We start from the raw sequence: 21052 nt of genomic DNA on the forward strand, positions 1-21052 counted from the left end.
TTTGCATTTGATTTCTTTAAGCTTCCTACAAAATAAGAGATTTTAAGTAATAATGCAATGACTGTCTAATTATTATATAATTATATTAGATTTTGAAATAAGCTACAAATTCAAACTTAATTTGTGAATAAGCTAATCTAAAAGTCTGTTTACCAGTTAGTCTTCATCTGTGACAACTTCTCTTGTATCCCGAATATACATTTGGGTTCTTTAATCCAGATATTATATCAAAATTAAAGGCTGTGTCAGATGAAATGAAAAACTGCATTTAAAAACAGAAGTCAACACTGCCTATGTTGTTAGTTGAACACTAATCCACAAACCTAACAGTAATTCCAGTAATTAGTATTGAGGCAATCTGTAAATACATCTCAGTTACTGCTCACTGCTGAACAGAACAGCATCAACCTCATGTCCTCTTCTTCACAGCCCTGCAGAAATTTTGGGACTTCCTCAATTGGTAAGTTAAAAGTTGCTTTGTGACTTTGATTTCCGCTTTTAATTTTTTCCTTTCACATCATTTTCATTTTAAAGAAATTAATTTAAAAACCATTTTCTTTTCAGGAAGTAAGGATAGCAGAAGGGACCATCTCAAAAGAGTCATGTTGGGGGTAAAATTTCCAATGTCTTGTTAGAGTTTTAACGGTGGATGACTGTGTGCAGTCCTTTACAACATTTAATTGCTGTTAATTTCATTTTATACTAGTTCAACCAGTTTGGACATGCAGCGCTACTAATGTTAGAACATCCACATTTTAAATAAAGATTCTTTGTGACAGCAAGCAGCAGAGGTAAAGAAGCAGATTTCTTATTTTTCTTAAACTCAGTTTTGTACATTGGTTCAATCAGCAGAAGGAAACCGTCTACTACTTGACCCTGAACGTCACCATACTGAGCGCCAAAATCAAGTCTCGACATTACTGTGAGTATTGTCTTTAAAAGATATTTAAGAAATCCTCTTTGCATTTCTGTTTTTTCAAAATGCAAACCTTTTTTCTTTTTTTCCTGCTCATTCGGTTCAGTCTATAAATCTGACTGCTATGTCACTCTCTCGCTGCCTACGGCGTCGAAGAGGACCTGTCGCACGAAAACTATTTTGAACAATAACAAACCTGAGTGGAATGAAACCTTTACCTTTAGGGTCCCCAGCCAATTGAAAGTGAGTCCATTTATATAATGACTGTCTTTATTTTCAAAGTAATCCCACTGGACCAGAACTCTGAACATTTGTTTTCTTGTTTTCTGTGGTAATCTGATGTCAGCTTATCGTAAATTCCTTCATACAGGCATGTCCTGTCAGTCCTCAACAATAGTGATGTATTTACACTGTGCAACTCTCTCTCGCTTACGCAGAATATTCTGGAGATGAACCTGTTTGATCAGAGTTATTTTATTGCTGATGAGCTGATCTCCACGGTTTACTTTGACATCACAAAACTCCCTGTAGGAGAGAAGGAGACCAAGGTGTTTCCTTTAGAACCTGAGGTAAGACACTGTAGAACACCAAAGAGCTAAAGCAATACTGGTGTATTATAAAATTAATTGTGTAACGTCAGTGATTCTCTGCTCTTTACATAGCCCATAAATGTGCATTAAGACACACCGACTCTTCCAGCTTTGCTGCAAAAGTACATACAATGGCCAACTCAAAGAGACAGAGATGCAGTTTAAGTCAGCCATGACAGAACAAATCAGACTGGCATGCTAGCTTATGATTCCCAGGAAGAAATGTGTCAGATAACCTGATGTTGAAGACGAGCCATAGCAACACTGTGTAGACACTGGAGATGCTTGCAGACTTTAGGAAGAACCCAGCCCCAACAGTCCCATCATCCTTCAGCTTCCTGGGAATCGTCATCATTACCCAGGACATCAATTGGGAGCTGTACATCAGATCTCTGAACAAAAAAAGTACTGGAGATGAACTTCCTGCAGAAGCTGAAGAGGCTAAATGTGCCAAAGACAAAAAACTACATCTCCACCATTCAATCCATCTTCAATAACTGTCTATTACTGACAATGCCAAAGACCAAGATTGCAGTACGTCATTTATTCGGCTAATAAGGTGATTGGCTGCAATCGCTAATACCTCCAGAACATTTATGCTTCCCTTACCCTGAGTTGGGCAGGAAAGACATAACAAGAACAGTTCTGTTATTGTAGTTGTTGCAGCATATTTTAACCTCACATTTTACCAACTGTCTTGTACACTTTCTTCTAGACCACGGGTGAACTTGTGGTTGAGTTTGAGCTGTTTCCAAGGTATGAGTCACTGAGTTTAGTGTATTCTATTACGAGTGTCTAGCATAAAATATTTCAAGTGTCGACCAATACCCAGGCTCAGTAAGGATGATATGTTTTCCCCCTCTTGCAGGGATGAGATCCCTTATGATTATGACACTAATGGCATCCTGATGGTATGGTCGATTTTTCTTTCTCAGCATGGTGATATGCCAACATTAATTATTATGGATAGTTTTTGAGGAAAAATATTTAAAAGAAAAAACTGTGTCCTTGGTAAAATTGGATGTTTTTAGCTCATTTACACATATTAGATATGTCTGTGGTTTGTGCATCATTATGCTCCATGCAGTTTTAGTTGTTGCACACAGACAAGTTTAATGTACAGTGTGATTTGGTTTAAATGGGCCACAATGAATGTCTTTCTCTCTCTTGGTGTCCCCCAGGGTGGCCCATTCTCTGCCTTACAAGTCAAAGTTGACAAGTCACCAAGCTTTGACTGTATGTTGTCAGTTAGACAGAATTATGAAGATTTATTCATTTTAGACATGACATAGCTCCGCATTTATTATCATTTTATTTCCCACCAGTGCTTAAAGGAAAGGTGCTGAAAATAAAGGGCGCCAACCCGGAAAACCAGACAATAAAATCAGAAGACCAGAAACTGTGTTTCCATATCAACAGAGACTTGGAGACTGAACTTGAACTGGCAGTGAGTTTTATATAGTCTATACAACCAATAAAACTGATGGAGGAAAAGCAGAAACCAATTAAGTAATTCACAGCAGTTACTGTATCTTCTAAACACTTATTTCAACCAATGCAAACACCTCATCAAAATCAAATACCACGTATAACACAGTGTGTTATTTGTCTCTTTTGTCTGTCAGCCTTGTGCCGAAGCAGACCCTGTTGCTTCCATCAGGCTGCCTCCACTACAGGCCCAACATACAGGAATCGTTTCTCTTGTCGTTGATGAGGTAGGAACTCAGTTTGTGTGTAGTATATTTTTATCTAAGCTATATTCGCCTTTTTTCCATTGCACAACCAAAAGTCTGGTCCAAAGTGGTGGCACCAGATCAGCTCTATTTCTACCTTTATGGCTGAACAATGAATGAACAACCGGTCATATTGAGGACCAACCCTGGTCTATAGAAAATGTGACAAAGACGCACAACAACGATATAACAAGGACGTATTTGCAGCTGTTAAGTGAAAACTGAATTGTCATAGAAAGTAAAACAAAAAAAAAATAAATGACAATTATTACATACACTGATCAGCCACAATATTATGACAGAAGAAGTAAATAACTTTAACTATCTTGTCTCAATTCATTTGTTCTGTTTGGAAACTTTTGGACCTGGCATTCATGTGGATGTTACTTAGACATGTAGCACCCACCTCGTCCAGACCAGGCACTCCCACCCCATAGCACTGACACTCCTTGATGGCAGCAGCTGAGACAGGCACACACACACACACAAACGGCTTAGGAACACCTAAAAAAAAACATGAAAAACAGCACAAGGTGTTGACCTGGGCTCCAATTTAACTAGATCCCAAACCGATTAAGTATGATAAATGTTTATTTGATGGATGAGTAGGGCATTAACATTGGCAGATGTTTTCAAATATGGATTTTCCTCATTGCAGGTGACAGTGAATTTTTGTCTGGAAACACATGAAGGGTAAGGTGATTCATACAAGAGTTGTCTTTGATGAACTATGAGCATGTGTGTGTGTGTGTCTGCATTCATCATGATACCTTTTTATTTTACTTTGCAAACTAACAGCACAGAGAAAGATATTTTTGCTCGCATCTGCTATGACATCCCGGCACAAGAGAAAGAGTACCTGCAAAAGAGGAAGGCTGTAGTGGTGAAGGCTGTGGAGAAGGTTTTAGGCCTCAACATTCAACTCGAACCCAACAAGGTAGGACGAGGAGTGTGGCTCTTTAAAACCATGAATTAAAGGGTATAACATTAACAAAGATCACGCTTTAATTGCTGGAAGGGAGTTTATAAGTAGACAGGATGGAGGGACTTCAGATGCAGAGGGACTCAGTGAGTGAGAGCTATGTCTCAGGATGCTTCGGCTCTCTGTCCTCCTGGTCCTTGGAAGAGGAAAAGGAAGAGAAAACAAGAAGAGAAAAAAGGAGAGGGATGGGGAGGGTGTGGTTGAGAACTGAGACAAACAGAGAAGGAGAGGGTTAAGACACACCTTTATAGGTAAGAGCAGTAGAAGGACATGGGCCATAGTCTTGATTCTGGACTTAAGATGTAATAACTTCATAATGTGTCATTTGTAAACCTTTGCTACAGTAGATTTCAATTCAACAACAAGGAGTTTTACCTGGATTAGATGAGAAAAGACAAAGCATGGTGTCAAGAGGAAAATCAGTGGCTTTCAGATTTGTGAACACCCTAACAGGACTTTTTGATTTGCTGAGCTGAAATAATAAAAATATAAATAATTGATCATGCCCACACTCCCATTATGTGCATCCTTTGCTGTGTTCTGTGTCCAGGTGCCAACTGTAGCAGTGGTGGCTTCAGGTGGAGGCTCTAGAGCAATGACAGGCCTGTTTGGCAGTCTGAAGGGTCTGAAGGAACTCGGCGTCCTGGATGCTGTCACGTACATCACTGGAGTGTCTGGATCCACCTGGTCAGACAAATATCTGGGTCCTTACACTTTTCAAACATGAACAGGACCAATGATTTCACAGTGAAATAACAGTATCATTTCCCACTGTCAACAGGGCTATGTCTACTTTGTATCAAGAAGCTAACTGGTCACAGCAGGACATCAACACCTTCATCTCAGCAGTAAGGGAACATCTTGACAGGTCGGCGTGGAGCCTTTTGTGTTGTAAAAAATTAAAATATTACTATGAAGAGCTGAAACACAAAGCTAAAGATGGCTACTCTGTGTCGGCCGTCGATTTGTTCGGTCTGATCTGTGAGCAACTCGTCTTTCAGAAGGTGAGCAGATAAGTACTCCACTATTTCAAACCTTTTAAAAGATATCAAACATAAAGCACAAAGCCAATAATCATAATAATGTGTTTGGAAACTGCAGAAACTGACCAGCACCCTGTCAGACCAGCAGATGACAGTGAATGAAGGTCAAAACCCTTTCCCTATATACACTGCTGTTAACATGAAGGACCTTAAGGGCTGTGAAACTGAAGCAGGTAAATATCCTGGAGACATTAATCCAACTCAGATAAGTCTAAGTATCTGAAGGTTAAAGCTAGGTTCATTGGTGAGATACGCTCCATGCTATGTGCTGGCTCGGCTGCATTTGTCTCAGGTGATGCTGACTTCTACAAGAAGGCAAGATACGACCTGCGTAGAGAAAAGACAGGACAGACTGATCATGGAGGGAGATTGCGGCATGGTCTTCAGCACGTCACAGCGTACTGACAGAAGACACAACAACCAGTAAAAACTCCCTCCCAGATAAACTGAATGAGTTCTGTGCTCGCTTTGAGACCTTCAACACTGACCAGAGGACATAGTGGACCCTCTACATGTCTTTGGGGTAGATGTGTATGGTTCTGAGGAGAACATAACCAAGGAAGCAACCACGCTCACAGATAACATCCTAGGGCGTATACTCTTTTTTCACAGACATCTTTAATATGTCCCTTGCTCAATCCTCAGTGTCAACTTGTTTTTAAGTCTGCAATTATTCTGCACCTCCCAAAGAACCTGCCTGAATGAGGACCGTATCATTGCACTCGTCCCAAATTGTTATTTAGTGCTTTGAGAGGATAGTTATGTTGCACATAACCTAAAATAAAAAAAGACCTTCCCAGATACTGTGGACACATTACAGTTACAGTACAACTGATGATACTGTCAGCGCTGCTCTCACACATTTGGAGGGTAAGGACACGTACGTCAGAATGCTTTTTGTTCATTCATTCATACTAAGACTTAAAAAGCTTCTGACCATTGAATCGACTCCCTCTGTAACTGGATGTTGACAGACAGACAGCAGGACTGTGAGCATCAGGACCCCTCAGGGGTGTGTGCTCAGTCTGCCACTGCCACTCTCTTCACCCATGACTGTGTAGCCTCCAACACCAGTATCATAAAGATTGCAGAAGACACCTTGTACATCAGTAAGATGGAGGAGGAGAGGGGGGAAAAAACATTTCTTGGAGTATACAGTACATCAGCAAGGACCTCAGAACACTCAGCAGCTGCTAAAGAAATCCCAATGATGACAACAATGAAATACAGCTGAGAGTGTCATCTGCACCTCGCTCACAGTGTGGTTTGGGGAACTGCACTACTTAGGACAGGAATGCTGCTAATAAAAAACTGCACAATTCATTCATTCTTTCTTAATTTAACTGATCTTGTTTACAGAGTGGTGTGAGTTCACCCCCTACGAGGTGGGTCTCCAAAAATATGGGGCTTTCATCCAAAGCAAGGACTTAGGAAGTCAGTTCCTCCTTGGCCGTGAGATCGAGAAACTGCCAGAACTCCGCCTCCCTTTCCTGATGGGTGAGAACGCTTACCCAGTAAAAAATAAAATGTGTCAACATCCCAGTGGGATGCAAATAGTTTTTCTGGTGACAATATCTTCTATTTCATTTTAGTTTACTTTCATGTCAACCTCATCAGGAATATGGAGCAGTTTCTTCTCTAAAAAAATAACCAAGGTTTTGCACAAGCTTGTCCAAAATCCGGCCAGTTTGGGCGCCACCATGGAAACACATAAGAGCATCACAGGTATTGAATTTGAAACATTTGAACACACAGCATGCTTGTATGTACCTACACCTGAAACCAGAAATTTGTCGACAGAAACTTGCTCTTCACTGATCAAGCTCCTCGAGTATCATCCACTCACCTCTGAGATGCACAATTTCATGCATGGTTTTTTCCTGCGCTTGAACTACGATGAAAGCAGCCACTTCCAGGCACATAAAGGTAAAACAAAAAAGGGGGGGGGGGGGGGGGGGGGGGGGCTCACCAAACAGGTAGAGCTTAAGCCATATGGCCTCCTCATCATTAACCCATCCTAACATTCGCCATGTCCTTCTGTTTTCTGCACAGAAAACCACCCGGATGCCTTCCCAAACGAGCTGACCCCCAGTGACACATCTCTGCACATGGTTGATTCTGGCCACGCCATCAACATCGGCTGTCCACCAATCCTGCGGCCTGAGAGAGACGTGGACGTCATCATAAGCCTGAATTACTCGTGGGAACCGCAGCACATGCTCAATGTAAACAGAAAGATGATCTGAAGGTTTCGTTTATAGGCATTTTGTTTTTCTTTTTGTTTGATGTACATGGGTAGAAACTCTAGGTATCCACACCTACTCCTATTTCAGACTATCCACATCACACTTGTGAGGTGATAACTGAAACAGACTTTCTCCATTTTAAACCATAATAATCAAAGCATTTAGTTTAGTGTAAAAGTCTGACAACAAAGTAATGTAAAAAGCTTGTATCATCACCATGCCAAGATCTATGGCCTTTAGGGTTAGGGTTAGGGCTACCTGTGTTTGCAGCCAGGATCACATTGCACAAACTTGACCAGCATGAGAGGTCTGTTAGGAAAAAGAACATAAGACCATTTGGGACCATGCTCAGGACAGATGAACCAAAGACAGGGTTGTTTGGTCACTGTAATATTAGACAGACTGTTTTTCAAAATGAAGAACGTCACACTGAATTGAGAAGAATGGTGACAATACAATTCAACACTGAATTCTGCATCCTATCAAAAAGTGCTTTAAACATAATGAGGCATTTCGTCTCAAAGTTGAGCTGAAATTCAACCTTTTAACAGGAAAATTATCCTAAGAATACTAGTAAATCCACCAAGGAATGACCCAAAAGGAAGAAATGGAGGATTATGGAATGTCATAGTCAAAGGCCCAGATAGGAAACGGTGTCAGAAGATGTATAAATGTCACTTATGGCAAGAAAACTGTTAAACATCTTACAGTTGAAGGACTTCTACATGGGTGCTATTAGAGACCAATAAACGTTACTATGTACAAGTTATTAGTTCAGCTGAAGGAGGTTAGTACCAGAAAAAAATTATATGACGGAAAAGATCAATTTTCCTGAAGCTCATACGCATATCACCATTATCTATTGGCATGCTTTCAAAGAGGAAGTTTGAGCATCCAAATAGTTCTCCATGGGAGGTTATTACCTTTTCTACATCGGATTTTGCACTGTAAAAAATTAAACATTTAAGAAAAGTAAAATTTAACATAATTCTGTGTAATTTATCAGGTCCTGAAGAAGACGGCAGAATACTGCAAAGAACATAACATTCCCTTCCCCAATGCTGACTTTGACAGTCTGGAGAAGGAGCCGAAGAAGGAGGTCTACATTTTTGAGGATAAGGAGAATCCTAAGGCCCCCATTGTGATTCACTTCCCACTGTTCAACGTGACGTACAGAGAGTACAAAAGTCCTGGTAAGCTTTTGTTTAATGCAGAAAAGTTATATTACATATCAGAAAGTTGCAAAAAGTAAATCCACCTCCAAGATTACAAGTTCCCTCCGATGCCAAATTACAGTGCATCTGTTCAGAAGGCAAGGATCTCACTTGTTCACAACAATGTGTGTGTGTTCAATATTTTTTGTAATGCACAATTAATCCAGCTTTATCATCATCATCATCATCATCATCATGCGTCTTTGCAGGTGTGAAACGTGTGACTAAGGAAGAAATAGAAGCCGGGAAGGTGGACGTGGAGAGCCATGAATCTCCGTACACCTCCTCCCATCTGTGCTACTCCAAAGAGAATTTCGACGCTCTGGTGGACCTCACCGCTTACAACATCCTGAATAACAGGGAGAGCATCTGTGAGGTCCTCCAGAAGGCCCTGCAGAGGAGGGAGTCAAAGATGAAGAAATAGTCGATGTCTGCTTGGTGTGAAACACATCAAGTTACCTTCAAAAGTCTAGACCACACAAAAAAAATAAAAGCTGTACTGTGGAATGTACTGTGTGCAAAATTATACAGAATGTAATTCTACCTGCTCACTTTCTAGATATTAGAGGCAGCAAGGATTACATGACAGCAACACTACTCCAGTTACTGACGTTTTACTTCCTGTCTCATCTTTATTAGAACATAGAAAGCTATCAGACAGTGCCAGAGGACGTGACACTGTAGGGACAGAGGTCTTTTAAGGTGAGGCTGTGTAGGACTGCCATTTTCTAGTAGTTAAAGTTAATCACCTAATGTTGTTGTATTGTATATGGGATAAATATTCTCTTAAACAAGTCAAATAATTCCAAGAAGAGTGGGTCATGATTTGAAGTTGAGAGAAAGGACTGAATCTTTATCTAGATCGGCGTGCAGGCAGCTTTCATCCAATTAGATTTTATTTTCCCGTCTTCCCGTTTATAATGCAGAATAAAAAATAATAATTTTATCATATTTAACATAATATGCTGTTATGTGTGGCTGCTTGTACATTATCTTTGATATGTAGGGAGTTTTTGATTGGCCCTTGGGTTCTTTGCAACCTTGCAGTCTGATATCAATGTCAAGTCTGCCCTCTAGTGTTCACTACCTGAAAACACATCCTGGAATCATTGCCCTTCATTCAAGAAACAAATCAAATCATGTCAGTTTTTATTGAAGGTTGAAATGGTGGGAAAGACTTAAACGCTGCAACAAAAGCTAATTTCTAAAGGTTCACATCAGTGGTAAACACTGCGTATGCACACAGGTGTTGATTCATTGCCTGAAATCATGTTAAAATTGAAATCTAATAAAAGATTTGTTCAACCAGGCTTTTAAAAATAAATTACAGGAATTATCAGGGCATGTCTCACTGGCAGAGACGCTGGAAGACATTACTGGAGCTGCTAACGGACAATTAAAAGGGAGATTAGAAGCAAATTGGCTTCAGTGTTGTCCTTTTAGCGAGTTAATGAGGCTCTGATTTACACCTGTGGTAACAAGCGAGTGCCGTTGCTGTAACTGAACAGCTACCGTGAAACTGAAGCTCAGTTTCACTTACAATTTAAATTGTCTCGAGATGTTTTGCAGACGCGAGAGGGAGCACAGAGGTGACAGGAAACAAGAGCAACAAGTTCGTTCAGGACTAAGGACCCAAACAAGTGTGAAACAGGAGAGTAAGCGAGGGGAAGGTATCAAGAAAATGCAAAAGAAAGGCACTAGAAAACAGTAAAGGAAAAATCAGAGAGAAAAGCACAACAGGTACATTCATGATCAACTGAACATGCAACCTAAAAGACGCAGAGGCAGAACTATATATACCCACCCAACTGATTGGAAACCAAGGTGGAACTAATGAGGAAAGGAGCCAGGTGAGAGCAATCACTATGGAGGGACCAGAAATAAAACAGGAAGCAGAAAGAAACCCAAACAGGGTTACAGAAAGTGTACAAAACCCAACATCACTAAGAAACAGAAAGGTTTAAAACCCGGTATCAGGACATCGGTGGCCAGAAACAAGATGTTAAGACGGGATTTTAAATTGATGGCAGATTATATCTCAGTCCCCCTCCCCATGTTCAGAGAAGAGGGTTTACCAATTTAACATTTATGCCATAACTGATGTTAAAACAAGCAGAGAATCCCCACACTTGTCAGCTTAACTGGAAATAAATAAATGGCTATTCAGTTTCTGACGATATGACCTGATAAATGATGGGTTTTCTGGCTCCTATAAGGTGGCACACATGCTTCATGTCCTGTATTTACTGTAATTCATCCCACAAAGGCAGACAGCAGTCAGTACAGAAAAAGAGAAGGTGAGTTAAAAGGGATCACATCTTGTTCTTGGAGGAATTAACTGGATGGAAATGGTAAAACAGAAACGATGCATTTCAGATAATTTATTCTTTGCCTTCCCCTTCTCCACGTCTGCCACACTCACCCACATAAACAGGTCTGTGGGTCGAAAGGCAGCCAGACAGCTGAGACATTCATCTGAGTCCCCGGGGAAGCAATTACACCAGGCCAGGCAGCAGAGCAGGACAGGGGCTAGGAATTAATGATGGGCACGTGACCGGAGCCGAAAGAGCATCGCTGTCCAAGAACACCCTCTGCTGGTCACTGACTCCATGGGAAGTAAAAAATAATGACTGCCACAGTCATTTATATATGATATATAAATTTATTTAACATCATAAGTGACTACTGCAACTATAAAGAAATATCATCAGAATAATGTAGTGACCATGTGGATGGAATTAAAGAGCTTATACTGTGATTAAACGTGTACTATTCTACAGAGCTTTATTGCATTAACAACCAAAAATTGTAAAATGGCAAGATAAGAGGAAAAACAATTACAAAGAAATGGAAAATGAGTCACAAAACCACCACAAAGTGATGGAAAATGACCACAAATAGATACAAAACAACCAAAATAAGATGCATAATCTCTGTGAAGACTTGCAAAACAACCACAGAGAGTAAAAATACCAAATCGAGATGCAAATCCCCCCCAAAGTGATGCAAAATGACCGCAAAATGATGCAAAACAGCCTAAGAAACACGCATAAGCAGAATTAAAACATGGAAAACTACCATTAATACAGGTAAAACGACCAAACTGTAATGCAAAACATCCACAAAGAGATGTAAAACAACCAAACTGAGATGCAATACAACTGCAGAGTGATGCAAAAAGATTAGAAAAACATGCAAAACAACGAAAATGAGGCACATAATCACAATGAAGACACCCAAAACAACCACAAAGAGATTTAAAACAACCAAACTGAGTTTCTATACTAAGTTCATCATCTTTGGTCGGTTACTGGAGGAGGATGATGAGTTTGAAGAATTCCCAGCTGAGGACTGGACGGGGCTGGACCAAGATGAAGGACGAGGACAACACAGAGGACGACCTCTCGAAAAAACATGATTACAAGACTGAGGCATGACAGCGGCTGAGAAGGGCTTCCACTAACGCAGTGACATTGGATGTGGATGTTTATATTTGAATACCTTAAGAGCCGGCAGCAGCCATCAGATTTTAATGGAACAGTTTAGGATTTACACTGTTATTTACTGTAAATGTTACATCTTCCATTTTTGTAAAGAGACAATCCTGTGATAAAAAGGAAGAAAGCATGTTCACATCTTTGCTGCAGACTCTTATTTTAATGTCAAATCTTTCCTCGGCTGAAGCCATTGTTCAGATTTCCAAGCACACACACACACACACCGTCTTCAAAAAACCAGACCTCTTCCAGCCTTCCTCCTATGCTTCAGCGTTAGGAGCTGCCACATCCCAGCCCCCACCTCCCTGCAACCCCTCTAACTTCCTCCTCCTCCTCCTCCTCCACCTCCTCCAATCCCCCTCCCTCCCGGTGGCCAGTTGCCATGGAAGCTGATTGGGAGGACTGTCTCTGATGTACGTTGGCGCTCCATCCTCGCCGGGAGAAATCCAGAGACATAAACTTTAAAAAACAAGTCACTCTGACTCCCACCTTACACGAGACCAATTCATTTAATCATCCTCCATTATCTACCACATTGAAAGTCAACACAAATTATTCCTCAACAATGAGTATTTTTGAGGAGGCACGTCCACGTTGCTTCCCGTGCTGCGTTCGGAGAAGAGAACCTGACAAACCCTGAATCTCTCGGATACAACCGTCCATCCATCTGTGTTTTCCGTGCGTACAAACTCAAGGCTGAGGCTCTTTGCTCGATATTTTTGAACCCCGCACGACTATAACGTGAAGACAGAACATTCAGGGTCTAGCATTGCTATAGCAACTATGTTTAGAGGCTTGAGAGTGGGGGGTTGGGCGGTTAATCACATATTTTCCAAAGAATCTCTTCTGTGTATTGATGGTAACTTTTAGTTTTACATGCTTTTTTTTTATATAACATGGAACTGACTGAAAACAAAAAGTCTGTAGGCACCTTTGACAATGCCTATGATCAAATTATGTCAAAATTTCTGCAACAACGGTTGGCAATGTTCAAAAAAATGTCTTATTTTTGTGCTAGAGGTTATGCAGCTACCCAGTGGCTCCGTTGTTAAGTGCAAATTCTTTCTAACATTTTCAATTTCATATAAATAAAAGTAAAAGTAATAACAATCATAAAAAAGAGTAGGTAAAGGAAATTTGTCGTGGGCTCACATGATGACCTCTTCTACAACAGATGCAATAGTTGAGTCTAAACAGCCCGATTCTCCAACTGCAGATGTTGTCAGATGACGTGTATGACTAATTGCTGTTCTGTCCATCAATGCGTTAAGCCCCGCCCAAATGATTTGATTGGTCCACCAGATATTTGCTGTAGCATGATTAGTTCCCAACAGAGACTCCAGACCAGCTTCCCTACATAAAATCTGTAGGCAGGGAAGTCGGTGTTGATTCCTGTCTAATTCAGCAACTCTATTGACTGTTTATCTATGCAAATCCAAAATGCGGCAACTAGAAGCCAAAGAGGCTAGCTAACAGTTTAGCAAGATACAAAGGCGTAATGAAGGCCAATGAGAATATCAACATTTTCCTCAATATAGCTAAATTAAGAAGTGTTGCTAGTCTTACTAACCTGGTGTAGCCACTTTGTTGTGAACAAATTCAACTCCACGGCGCTCCGATCATTGGTATGACTATGTAGCCATTACTCTTCTGTCCATCGACGCATAAAGCCCCGCCCGACTGATTTGATTGGTCCGCCAGATCTTCTCCAGAGCATAATCAGTTCCCAACGGAGAAACTCCAGACCAACTTCCCAACACAAAAGCTGTCGGCGGGGAAGTTGGTGTTGCTTCCTGTATCATTGAGCTAAGTCTAATGACTGTTCATCTATGCAAATCCAAAATGCGGTAACTAGAAGCCACCTAGGCTAGCTAACAGTTTAGCAAGATACAAAGGCGTAATGAAGGCCAATAAGAATATCATCATTTTCCCCAATATAGCTAAATTAAGAAGTGTTAGCTTACTAACCTGGTGTAGCGTTACTCTTCTGTCCGTCGACGCCTAAAGCCCCGCCCAAATGATTTGATTGGTCCACCAGATATTTGCTGTAGCATGATTATTTCCCAACGGAGAGACTCCAGACCAACTTCCCAAAAACCATTGCAGGACTTAGGTGACTTTACAGTATAGTGTACATATACATATGAGAATCAGAATCTTTATTGCCATTATACAAAAAGTACAACAACATTATATCCCATCTCATTCAGTGCAAAGAGCAATCTAAACTCTTTCCTAGCTGGATTTCATTGTTAGTAATGGCTGAATTTATGGTATTTAAATAGGGAAAATGTAAAGGACTCTAGATATAAACTGTTAAAATGGCTAAGAAACTTTAAATAACATAAGCTGTTAGTGGATTGTGCCATTTTCCATTTGAGTTATCCAAAAAAAAGGCTGAAACAAAGCCAATTGGACTTGTTTCTTGGGTTTCTTGGCTCCACTCATCCAAGCGTCTTCGGTTCCAAATGACTGGAGAGGAGTTTAGGCTTTTTCAGAGCAGGAGAAGCTTCTTCACCAAACACCAGTTGTTTCAGCTTTGCTTTTTTAGTTTTTTTAGATATACCGTGACCTGGATGACTGAGAACCGTCTCGGACTTATCCCTCTCTCCACACGTCCAGTATTTTCTTTTTTTTTTTTCACTGCACAGACGAGCAGCGAAAATAAATGGTTTTCCCGCTCATTGTCTCCGTTTCCTCCCGTCCTCTCTGATCCGTTTGTCTCTGCTGTCAATTTAAAATTCAAATGAGCTTTACAGAAACAAAAAAGGAGGCGCGCCACAAAGCATTCAGAGCATCCTCGTGAAAGTAATTATTTTGGGTTGCTGGTGAAAATCCTGATATATGTGAAGGTATATGGGGGGGAAAAAATCTTTGTTGAGCGGAAACAAATGGATTTATTGCACATGATGTAGTCTTTGCATGAATCGTGAAGAAAAAAAAAAATTATTTGCCACAGCAGAATCCACACTTTCCTCCCCCTACCCCATCACATCCACCGTCACCACCACCACCACCACCACTACAACCCCCCCTTTCTCTCTGTGATCTCGTAGGGCTGGCTTCACCTCAGTCAAGCTCCAGCGCTTCCAGCCGGCAGCAGCGCCGAGCTAACAAGTCTTTGTGAGGAGAGGGAGCGAGCGAGAGAGAGAGAGAGAGAGAGAGCAGGAGAGAGAGAGGAGGGGGGGTGAGGAGCATTAGAGAAGCAGACAGTGCCAGAGCTGACAGTATGAGACTCAAATGAGGGTGCAGCCAGAGAAGGAATAAGATAGTGACAGAGGCAGAGGTGCTCAGTGCTGCACAATAGTGCCAGAGGCTGCTGGAAAGAAAGAGAGAGAGAAAGAAAGAGGGAGAGAGAGAGAGAGCAGGCATCATGGCAGCGCTCACTGCATCATCACGACACATGGGGATGTTTGGCTGCTGCTGGTGAGCACCGTGTGATGCAGAGGAGAGAGTCGAGGAGGACTTCCTGGAAACCAAAGGCAAGAAAACAGGTCAGTGACGGCCGGCCACATCCACATTTGGAGTTTTTTTTGTCAAAAGGGATTCCCACGTCGGTGTCCGTGGACATGTATGTGGAGTGGGAGGCTGCACACGCACACACGCATGCATGCAGGCATGTGTGTGTGCAGCCTGGTTCTGTATTATGCACCGGTTACTAGAGCCCGGCAGATATTTCGGCGGAAGGCAGCACATGAAAAATAACTGCAACACCTTCTGGGGCTGCAGATACATAGAAAGACGCGGTGTAGTCCCATCTGCTCAGTGTCTTCCAGAGATATCACTGGTTTTAGTGGCTTTTTCCCTGAAAGGCAGTGAATCGGAGGAGAGGTCTGTGTAACAGGGAGGCTGGGGATAGAAAGGGACATTTTAAGGGACAATAAGGGAGGGAATTCTTTAAAAAAGAAAAGGTCAGGAATGAGAGTGGAGTATAAGACAAACTGTATAGCAGAAGAGGAAGGAGACAAAGCCTGTCAGAGAAGGGAAAGCTTGGCCCGGCATTCAAGCTCTGCTGCATATGATGTAATCCTCTCCGAGCAGTCCGCTTTCTTTCCATAAATTTCAAATTGAACTGTCAACAAAGTGCAGGAGGCCAGGTAAACGTCCCCTTATCATCTGTTCATGATAAGTGTCGGAGGGCAGGGAGTCACCGTGAGCACAAATCAACTCTTTATCCACAGAAGAATAAGAAAATAGGACATCAGTTAATACAAATCTCAATAGGTTCAACACATACTTTGACATTTCCTTTTATTTTTTCCAAGTCTGCACAAAATTTAGCAAGGCCGCTTCAAAATACCTATTGTCGAGTTGCCAGTTTGAGCATAAAACATCCAAAATTACAAATTTATCGTAAAATGGAAAGCAAGTTTTAAGCTATTTCCCGTGAACATTGATAACAGTTGACCTTCCACACTTAACAGCGCAAATACTTGCAATGCTCCGCTGGTGATTTAACCTCAATTCAGCGCTTTGCTTTGTTAAAATGCTTCGGATGTTCAGCATAAAAGTCTGTATTAAATTCTGCATAACTTGGAGGTGGAATGAATGACATTAGTTTAAGAGCAATATTGACTCCTGAAGGGAGAACGAGTCTGCACTTACATTTGCTCAAATATTTTAGGTATTTATATTTCTGCTTCTCTACAATTCAAAGGGAAATGTTGTATTTTTACCTGTATTTAGTACATCTAATGTAATTCTGAACATGAAATGCTGTTTCTTGGGAACATTAAAAACACAACAAAGGGAAGTAGAGCAAAAATTACTATGAATTTACCTGTGTTAATGCATTGGACCGGCATTTTAGTTGAATTTTGCAGCAATAGTAAGATGAAGCATGTTTTGAGGCAAATATTGTGTTTTCGCCATAAGTGGAAAAAAGTAATGAATGAGGAAAATCTTATATGATTTTCTAATAAGTTTCTTATCATCAAGTTTACCTTCTGTCCTTTGCCCAGGTGTGACCGGCGGAAGGAGCCACATGATGAGTGGGATCCTGAAGAGGAAGCTCGAGGAGGGCCCCTCCCCTTACTTGTCTCTGCAGGGGTCTGACGATGACGAGGTTTCCTGCAGCGACAGCGGCAACAGCAGCGACAGTCTCAACCACTCGGTCCCCTCCGGACTGTTGGACTGTAAGATTTGTCACGCAGTCGCCAAAGAAAAACTATTTCTGCATTCGACACAGTTTTTAGAGAAAGAGACTTTATAGGAGCAAAAGAAAAAACAGTCAAACTTCCAGAATTAATAATTATATACTCATATTTCACTTGGTTGTTTGACTCACAAACATTATTTTTTTGGAATGCACTTATTTTTGGTTTAGCACTCCATGGAAGATTTTGTTGTTGAAGCTCTTTTCGTAAAAAGAAGAACCTTGTTGACATCAAAGACATTTCTCTGGCTGAAGCTGAACCTGGTTTAGTTAAAATCTTACTAGTAGAAGTTTATCTGTCATCATTTCAAGGGCTCCTTCGAGCTTTTGCATGCGGTGTCCCTCAAAGATCTATTTTAGGGCCACTTAAACAACCTATGCAGTCATGTAGGGTAATACAGAGATTACATGCAAAATTCCAGCTCTATGCCGATGACACCCTGTTGTATAAAAGACCCAAAGACACCACAAATGCACTGGAATTCTTGTGATGTCTTTTAAAAATGAATATATTCTGGCTGATGCCATTATCCAGCAGATATTTCTTGGTCTGCTTGGTCACATTTTTCTATGGGAGCTTTAGTAACAATATTTTTAGCATTTTGGGTTATCCTTCAGTTCAGTAATAAGTAAAAAGTTGCAAGATCTGCTTCCCACCTCCTCTCTCTCTCTCTCTCTCTCTCTCTCTCTCTCTCTCTCTCTCTCAACCCCAGCCTCTCTCCAGCAGCAGTCAAAGCGACTGCGAGGCCGCAATGTGCACTTTGAGAGCGTGACGGTGTACTATTTTAACCGGCGCCAGGGCTTCACCAGCGTGCCCACGCAGGGCGGCAGCACCCTGGGGATGTCGCCACGTCACAGCGGGGTCAGGCGTTTCACTCTCAGGGAGTTCGCCATGGAGCAGAAACGAAGCCACCGGATCATGCTGAGGGATCATCTGAAAGAGGAGAAACTCAATGCCATCAAACTCAAAGTCAGTGCAAGGACTTGGAGAAGTCTTGTATTTTACATGTGGTTTACAATTATCCTGAGGGTTTACATGCATCCATGGTCCAATCTTAGTTTGACTTATTATTTCTGTCCTCCAGCTGACTAAGAATGGCACCGTGTCATCCGTGGAGGCGGATACCCTCACGCTCAATGACATATCCGAAGACGACTTGGACGTGGAAAACACGGAGGTGGACGACTACTTCTTCCTCCAGCCCCTGACGACCAGAAGGCGCCGTGCCCTTCTCCGTTCCTCGGGGGTCCGCCGCATTGAGGTGGAGGAGAAGCATGAGCTGCGCGCCCTACGCATGTCCCGAGAGGAGTGTGGGTGTCGCTGCCGGGGGATATGTGACCCGGAGACCTGTGCTTGCAGCCTGGCCGGCATTAAGTGCCAGGTAAATGGAACTGTGGTGAGGCCCATCTATAGTACTAAAGTGTTGTTAATGTCTGTCTGTGCAGTATATTTTTCTGCTGTGATAGCACACTCCCAGATTTATTAGCAGGCATTGCCAGATTTGAATGGAACAACACAAGAGTTCCCTGTCAGTCTCAGTAGAAATATCAAGCAGATACTTGTAGGGTCGCCATTCATCCAAGTTGCACCAGCAACGCCAATCCAAGGAACATCTGTCAGTGCTGTCCACCTGGAACTAACATGACTGGGGTCTGCGGACGAGGTACTTGACTGTACTTGCAGAATCCGTTTTTGTTCCTGTTTTCCTTCGTTCACACCTGGAGACTGGAGTCTCTGGACATTCATGCTTGGTTAGAGTACCTTTCATTGGGGAAGGAAAATAGGATAAAAATAGATTCCTCCAAGTACGGGTGAGGATCTGGTTGTTAATAGACGCTGATCATGCGAGTTCTAGGTCGGCAACGCTCACAGATGTTCCTGTTTGAACCCCAACTCCGCACTAGTCTTTTAGATCTGAAGAAAAAGCAAAAATGATGAATATATTTAAGGTTTTGCCTATATGAAGTTCTGCTGTAGGGGTGTTAATGATATTAATTATATATTTATATAACACCAACCATTAATTCTGCAGTTTCTCTTCAAGCATGACCACCTCTGACAGGCAGCTCGGTTAACTTCTGCCCCACGCTTGTGTATGTAATTATTATTTTTTGTCCTCAGGTGGACCGCATGTCCTTCCCCTGTGGCTGCACCAAGGAGGGCTGCACCAACACCACGGGGCGGCTCGAGTTCAACCCGGTCCGGGTGCGCACTCACTTCCTGCACACCATCATGAAGCTGGAGCTGGAGAAGAGCCGCGAGGAGCAGTATCAGCATCAGCAGCCGGAGCAGCAGCTTGTAACCAATGGCAACAGTTACCATGGCGACTCCACCTTGGTCCAGCAGCAGCAGCAGCAGCAGCAGCAGCAGCAGCAGCCGAACCTGCAGTTTCCACTGATGAGCACCACGCAGCACATTCCCATAATGCACCTGCAGAACACAGACACAGACTCGCATCTAGATGAAGAGGAGGAAGAGGAGGAAGAGGAGGATGATGAGGAAGATGACGAGGAAGAAGATAATGATGAAGAAGAGGATGATGAGGCCTATGATGAGGACGGCAGCAGTGTTTGCAGTGGGCTGTCGGACTGTAGCACACATAGCTTAGAAACAATCGACCCCGAGGAGGACGAGGAGGATGAGGAAGATGAAGAAGATGAAGAGGAAGAGGAGGAGGAAGAAGAAGAGGACGAAGAGGAAGACTGGGATTGTTCGTTAAACGGAGCAGGTCCCCCACCTTACTCTGTTCCACTTCCTTCTATGCTGAGTTACTCTAACAGCACCCTCATGAGCCTCAGTAACCCCTTCCACAGCACTCCCCCCATGCAGCATTATCAAATAGACAGCTCTGTAAGTGACACTCCTGCTTTCCCCACTGAAAATGTCAGCATCACTCCCACGCTCCCCACGGTGGAGTCTGCATTAGAGTCAGAAATGAACACAGAACTCCGCTGCCAAACAGAGCAGCAGAGCGCCCTCCGCCATTTCTCCGAGTCCCTGACCCTCCAGACTCGCTCACATGCGGACACCCGTGAGGCCAACGCTGCCCCTGCTGGCACAGCTGGCGAACAGCCTCGCTCGACAGGCCTTCAGAACAGTCCAGAGCGCCGTGACTCACAGACTGAGCAGACGGCAGAGGTGGCAGGAGAGGCCGAACAAGAGCAGGCGGAACTGCAGGCACCTGATCAGACAACATCATCCGAGAGCGCCTGATGATTGAAACGATTCGGAGAGGGAATCGGTTAACATTTGGAAACTTTAGTCAAGAATTGTGACATTCAACCATCAGAGTTTGCTTTATTCTTGATAAGTGCACTTCCAAAGAGAGCCATTTTGACATGGGAGGCTGTAAGAGGTGACACAAGTTTAGCTGAAATTGTCTCTAAGCCTTTCTAAGACTGTCGGTGGAGACAAAAGACTATAAAGCTATGAACGGCTCACTGATAACTCAATAAAACAGTATTTCTGTATCTATATAATGTATAATTTATGAGCTGTTATAAAGTCTTTGATCATTACAGCATGTTTTCTGGTCAAGAACGGCATCTATGACAAATCGAAGTAAGATTTCGAGGTGCTTGTATATTGTTTCACTATTTTCCATTGTGCTGCTGTCTCCTTGTTGCTGCTAATGATTCTTAAATGCCTGTCAGTATCGCATGTGTTGAGTTTACC

At 42.3% G+C, this 21052-nt stretch overlaps 2 protein-coding genes across 2 annotated transcripts; both read left to right on the forward strand.

The window, feature by feature from the left end:
• Positions 1 to 3985: 3985 nt before the first annotated feature.
• Positions 3986 to 9718, forward strand: LOC311509546 (cytosolic phospholipase A2 zeta-like). Its single transcript, XM_084574783.1, has 8 exons — positions 3986 to 4176; positions 4772 to 4908; positions 5003 to 5225; positions 5323 to 5437; positions 6624 to 6761; positions 7284 to 7489; positions 8517 to 8703; positions 8934 to 9718. Exons 1-8 carry the CDS (start codon positions 4003 to 4005, stop codon positions 9146 to 9148), a joined length of 1395 nt encoding a protein of 464 aa, XP_084430909.1. The 5' UTR covers positions 3986 to 4002; the 3' UTR covers positions 9149 to 9718.
• Positions 9719 to 17205: 7487 nt separating this feature from the next.
• On the forward strand, positions 17206 to 20590 carry LOC311509547 (uncharacterized protein; the record flags this gene model as incomplete). Its single annotated transcript, XM_084574784.1, has 4 exons — positions 17206 to 17356; positions 18090 to 18346; positions 18462 to 18773; positions 19499 to 20590. 4 exons carry the CDS (start codon positions 17206 to 17208, stop codon positions 20588 to 20590), a joined length of 1812 nt encoding a protein of 603 aa, XP_084430910.1.
• Positions 20591 to 21052: the final 462 nt, after the last annotated feature.

Source organism: Chelon labrosus, assembly GCF_963514085.1.
Source record: "Chelon labrosus genome assembly, chromosome: 24".
NCBI classification, from domain to species: domain Eukaryota; kingdom Metazoa; phylum Chordata; class Actinopteri; order Mugiliformes; family Mugilidae; genus Chelon; species Chelon labrosus.

Excerpts from the sequence above, each read along its gene's own strand:
- LOC311509546 (XM_084574783.1), top strand. The coding sequence starts at position 4,003 with ATGATACCTTTTTATTTTACTTTGCAAACTAACAGCACAGAGAAAGAT. Across the intron at positions 4,909-5,002 it reads GGAGTGTCTGGATCCACCTG|GGCTATGTCTACTTTGTATC; the intron begins GTCAGACAAATA and ends CACTGTCAACAG. Across the intron at positions 7,490-8,516 it reads AACCGCAGCACATGCTCAAT|GTCCTGAAGAAGACGGCAGA; the intron begins GTAAACAGAAAG and ends GTAATTTATCAG.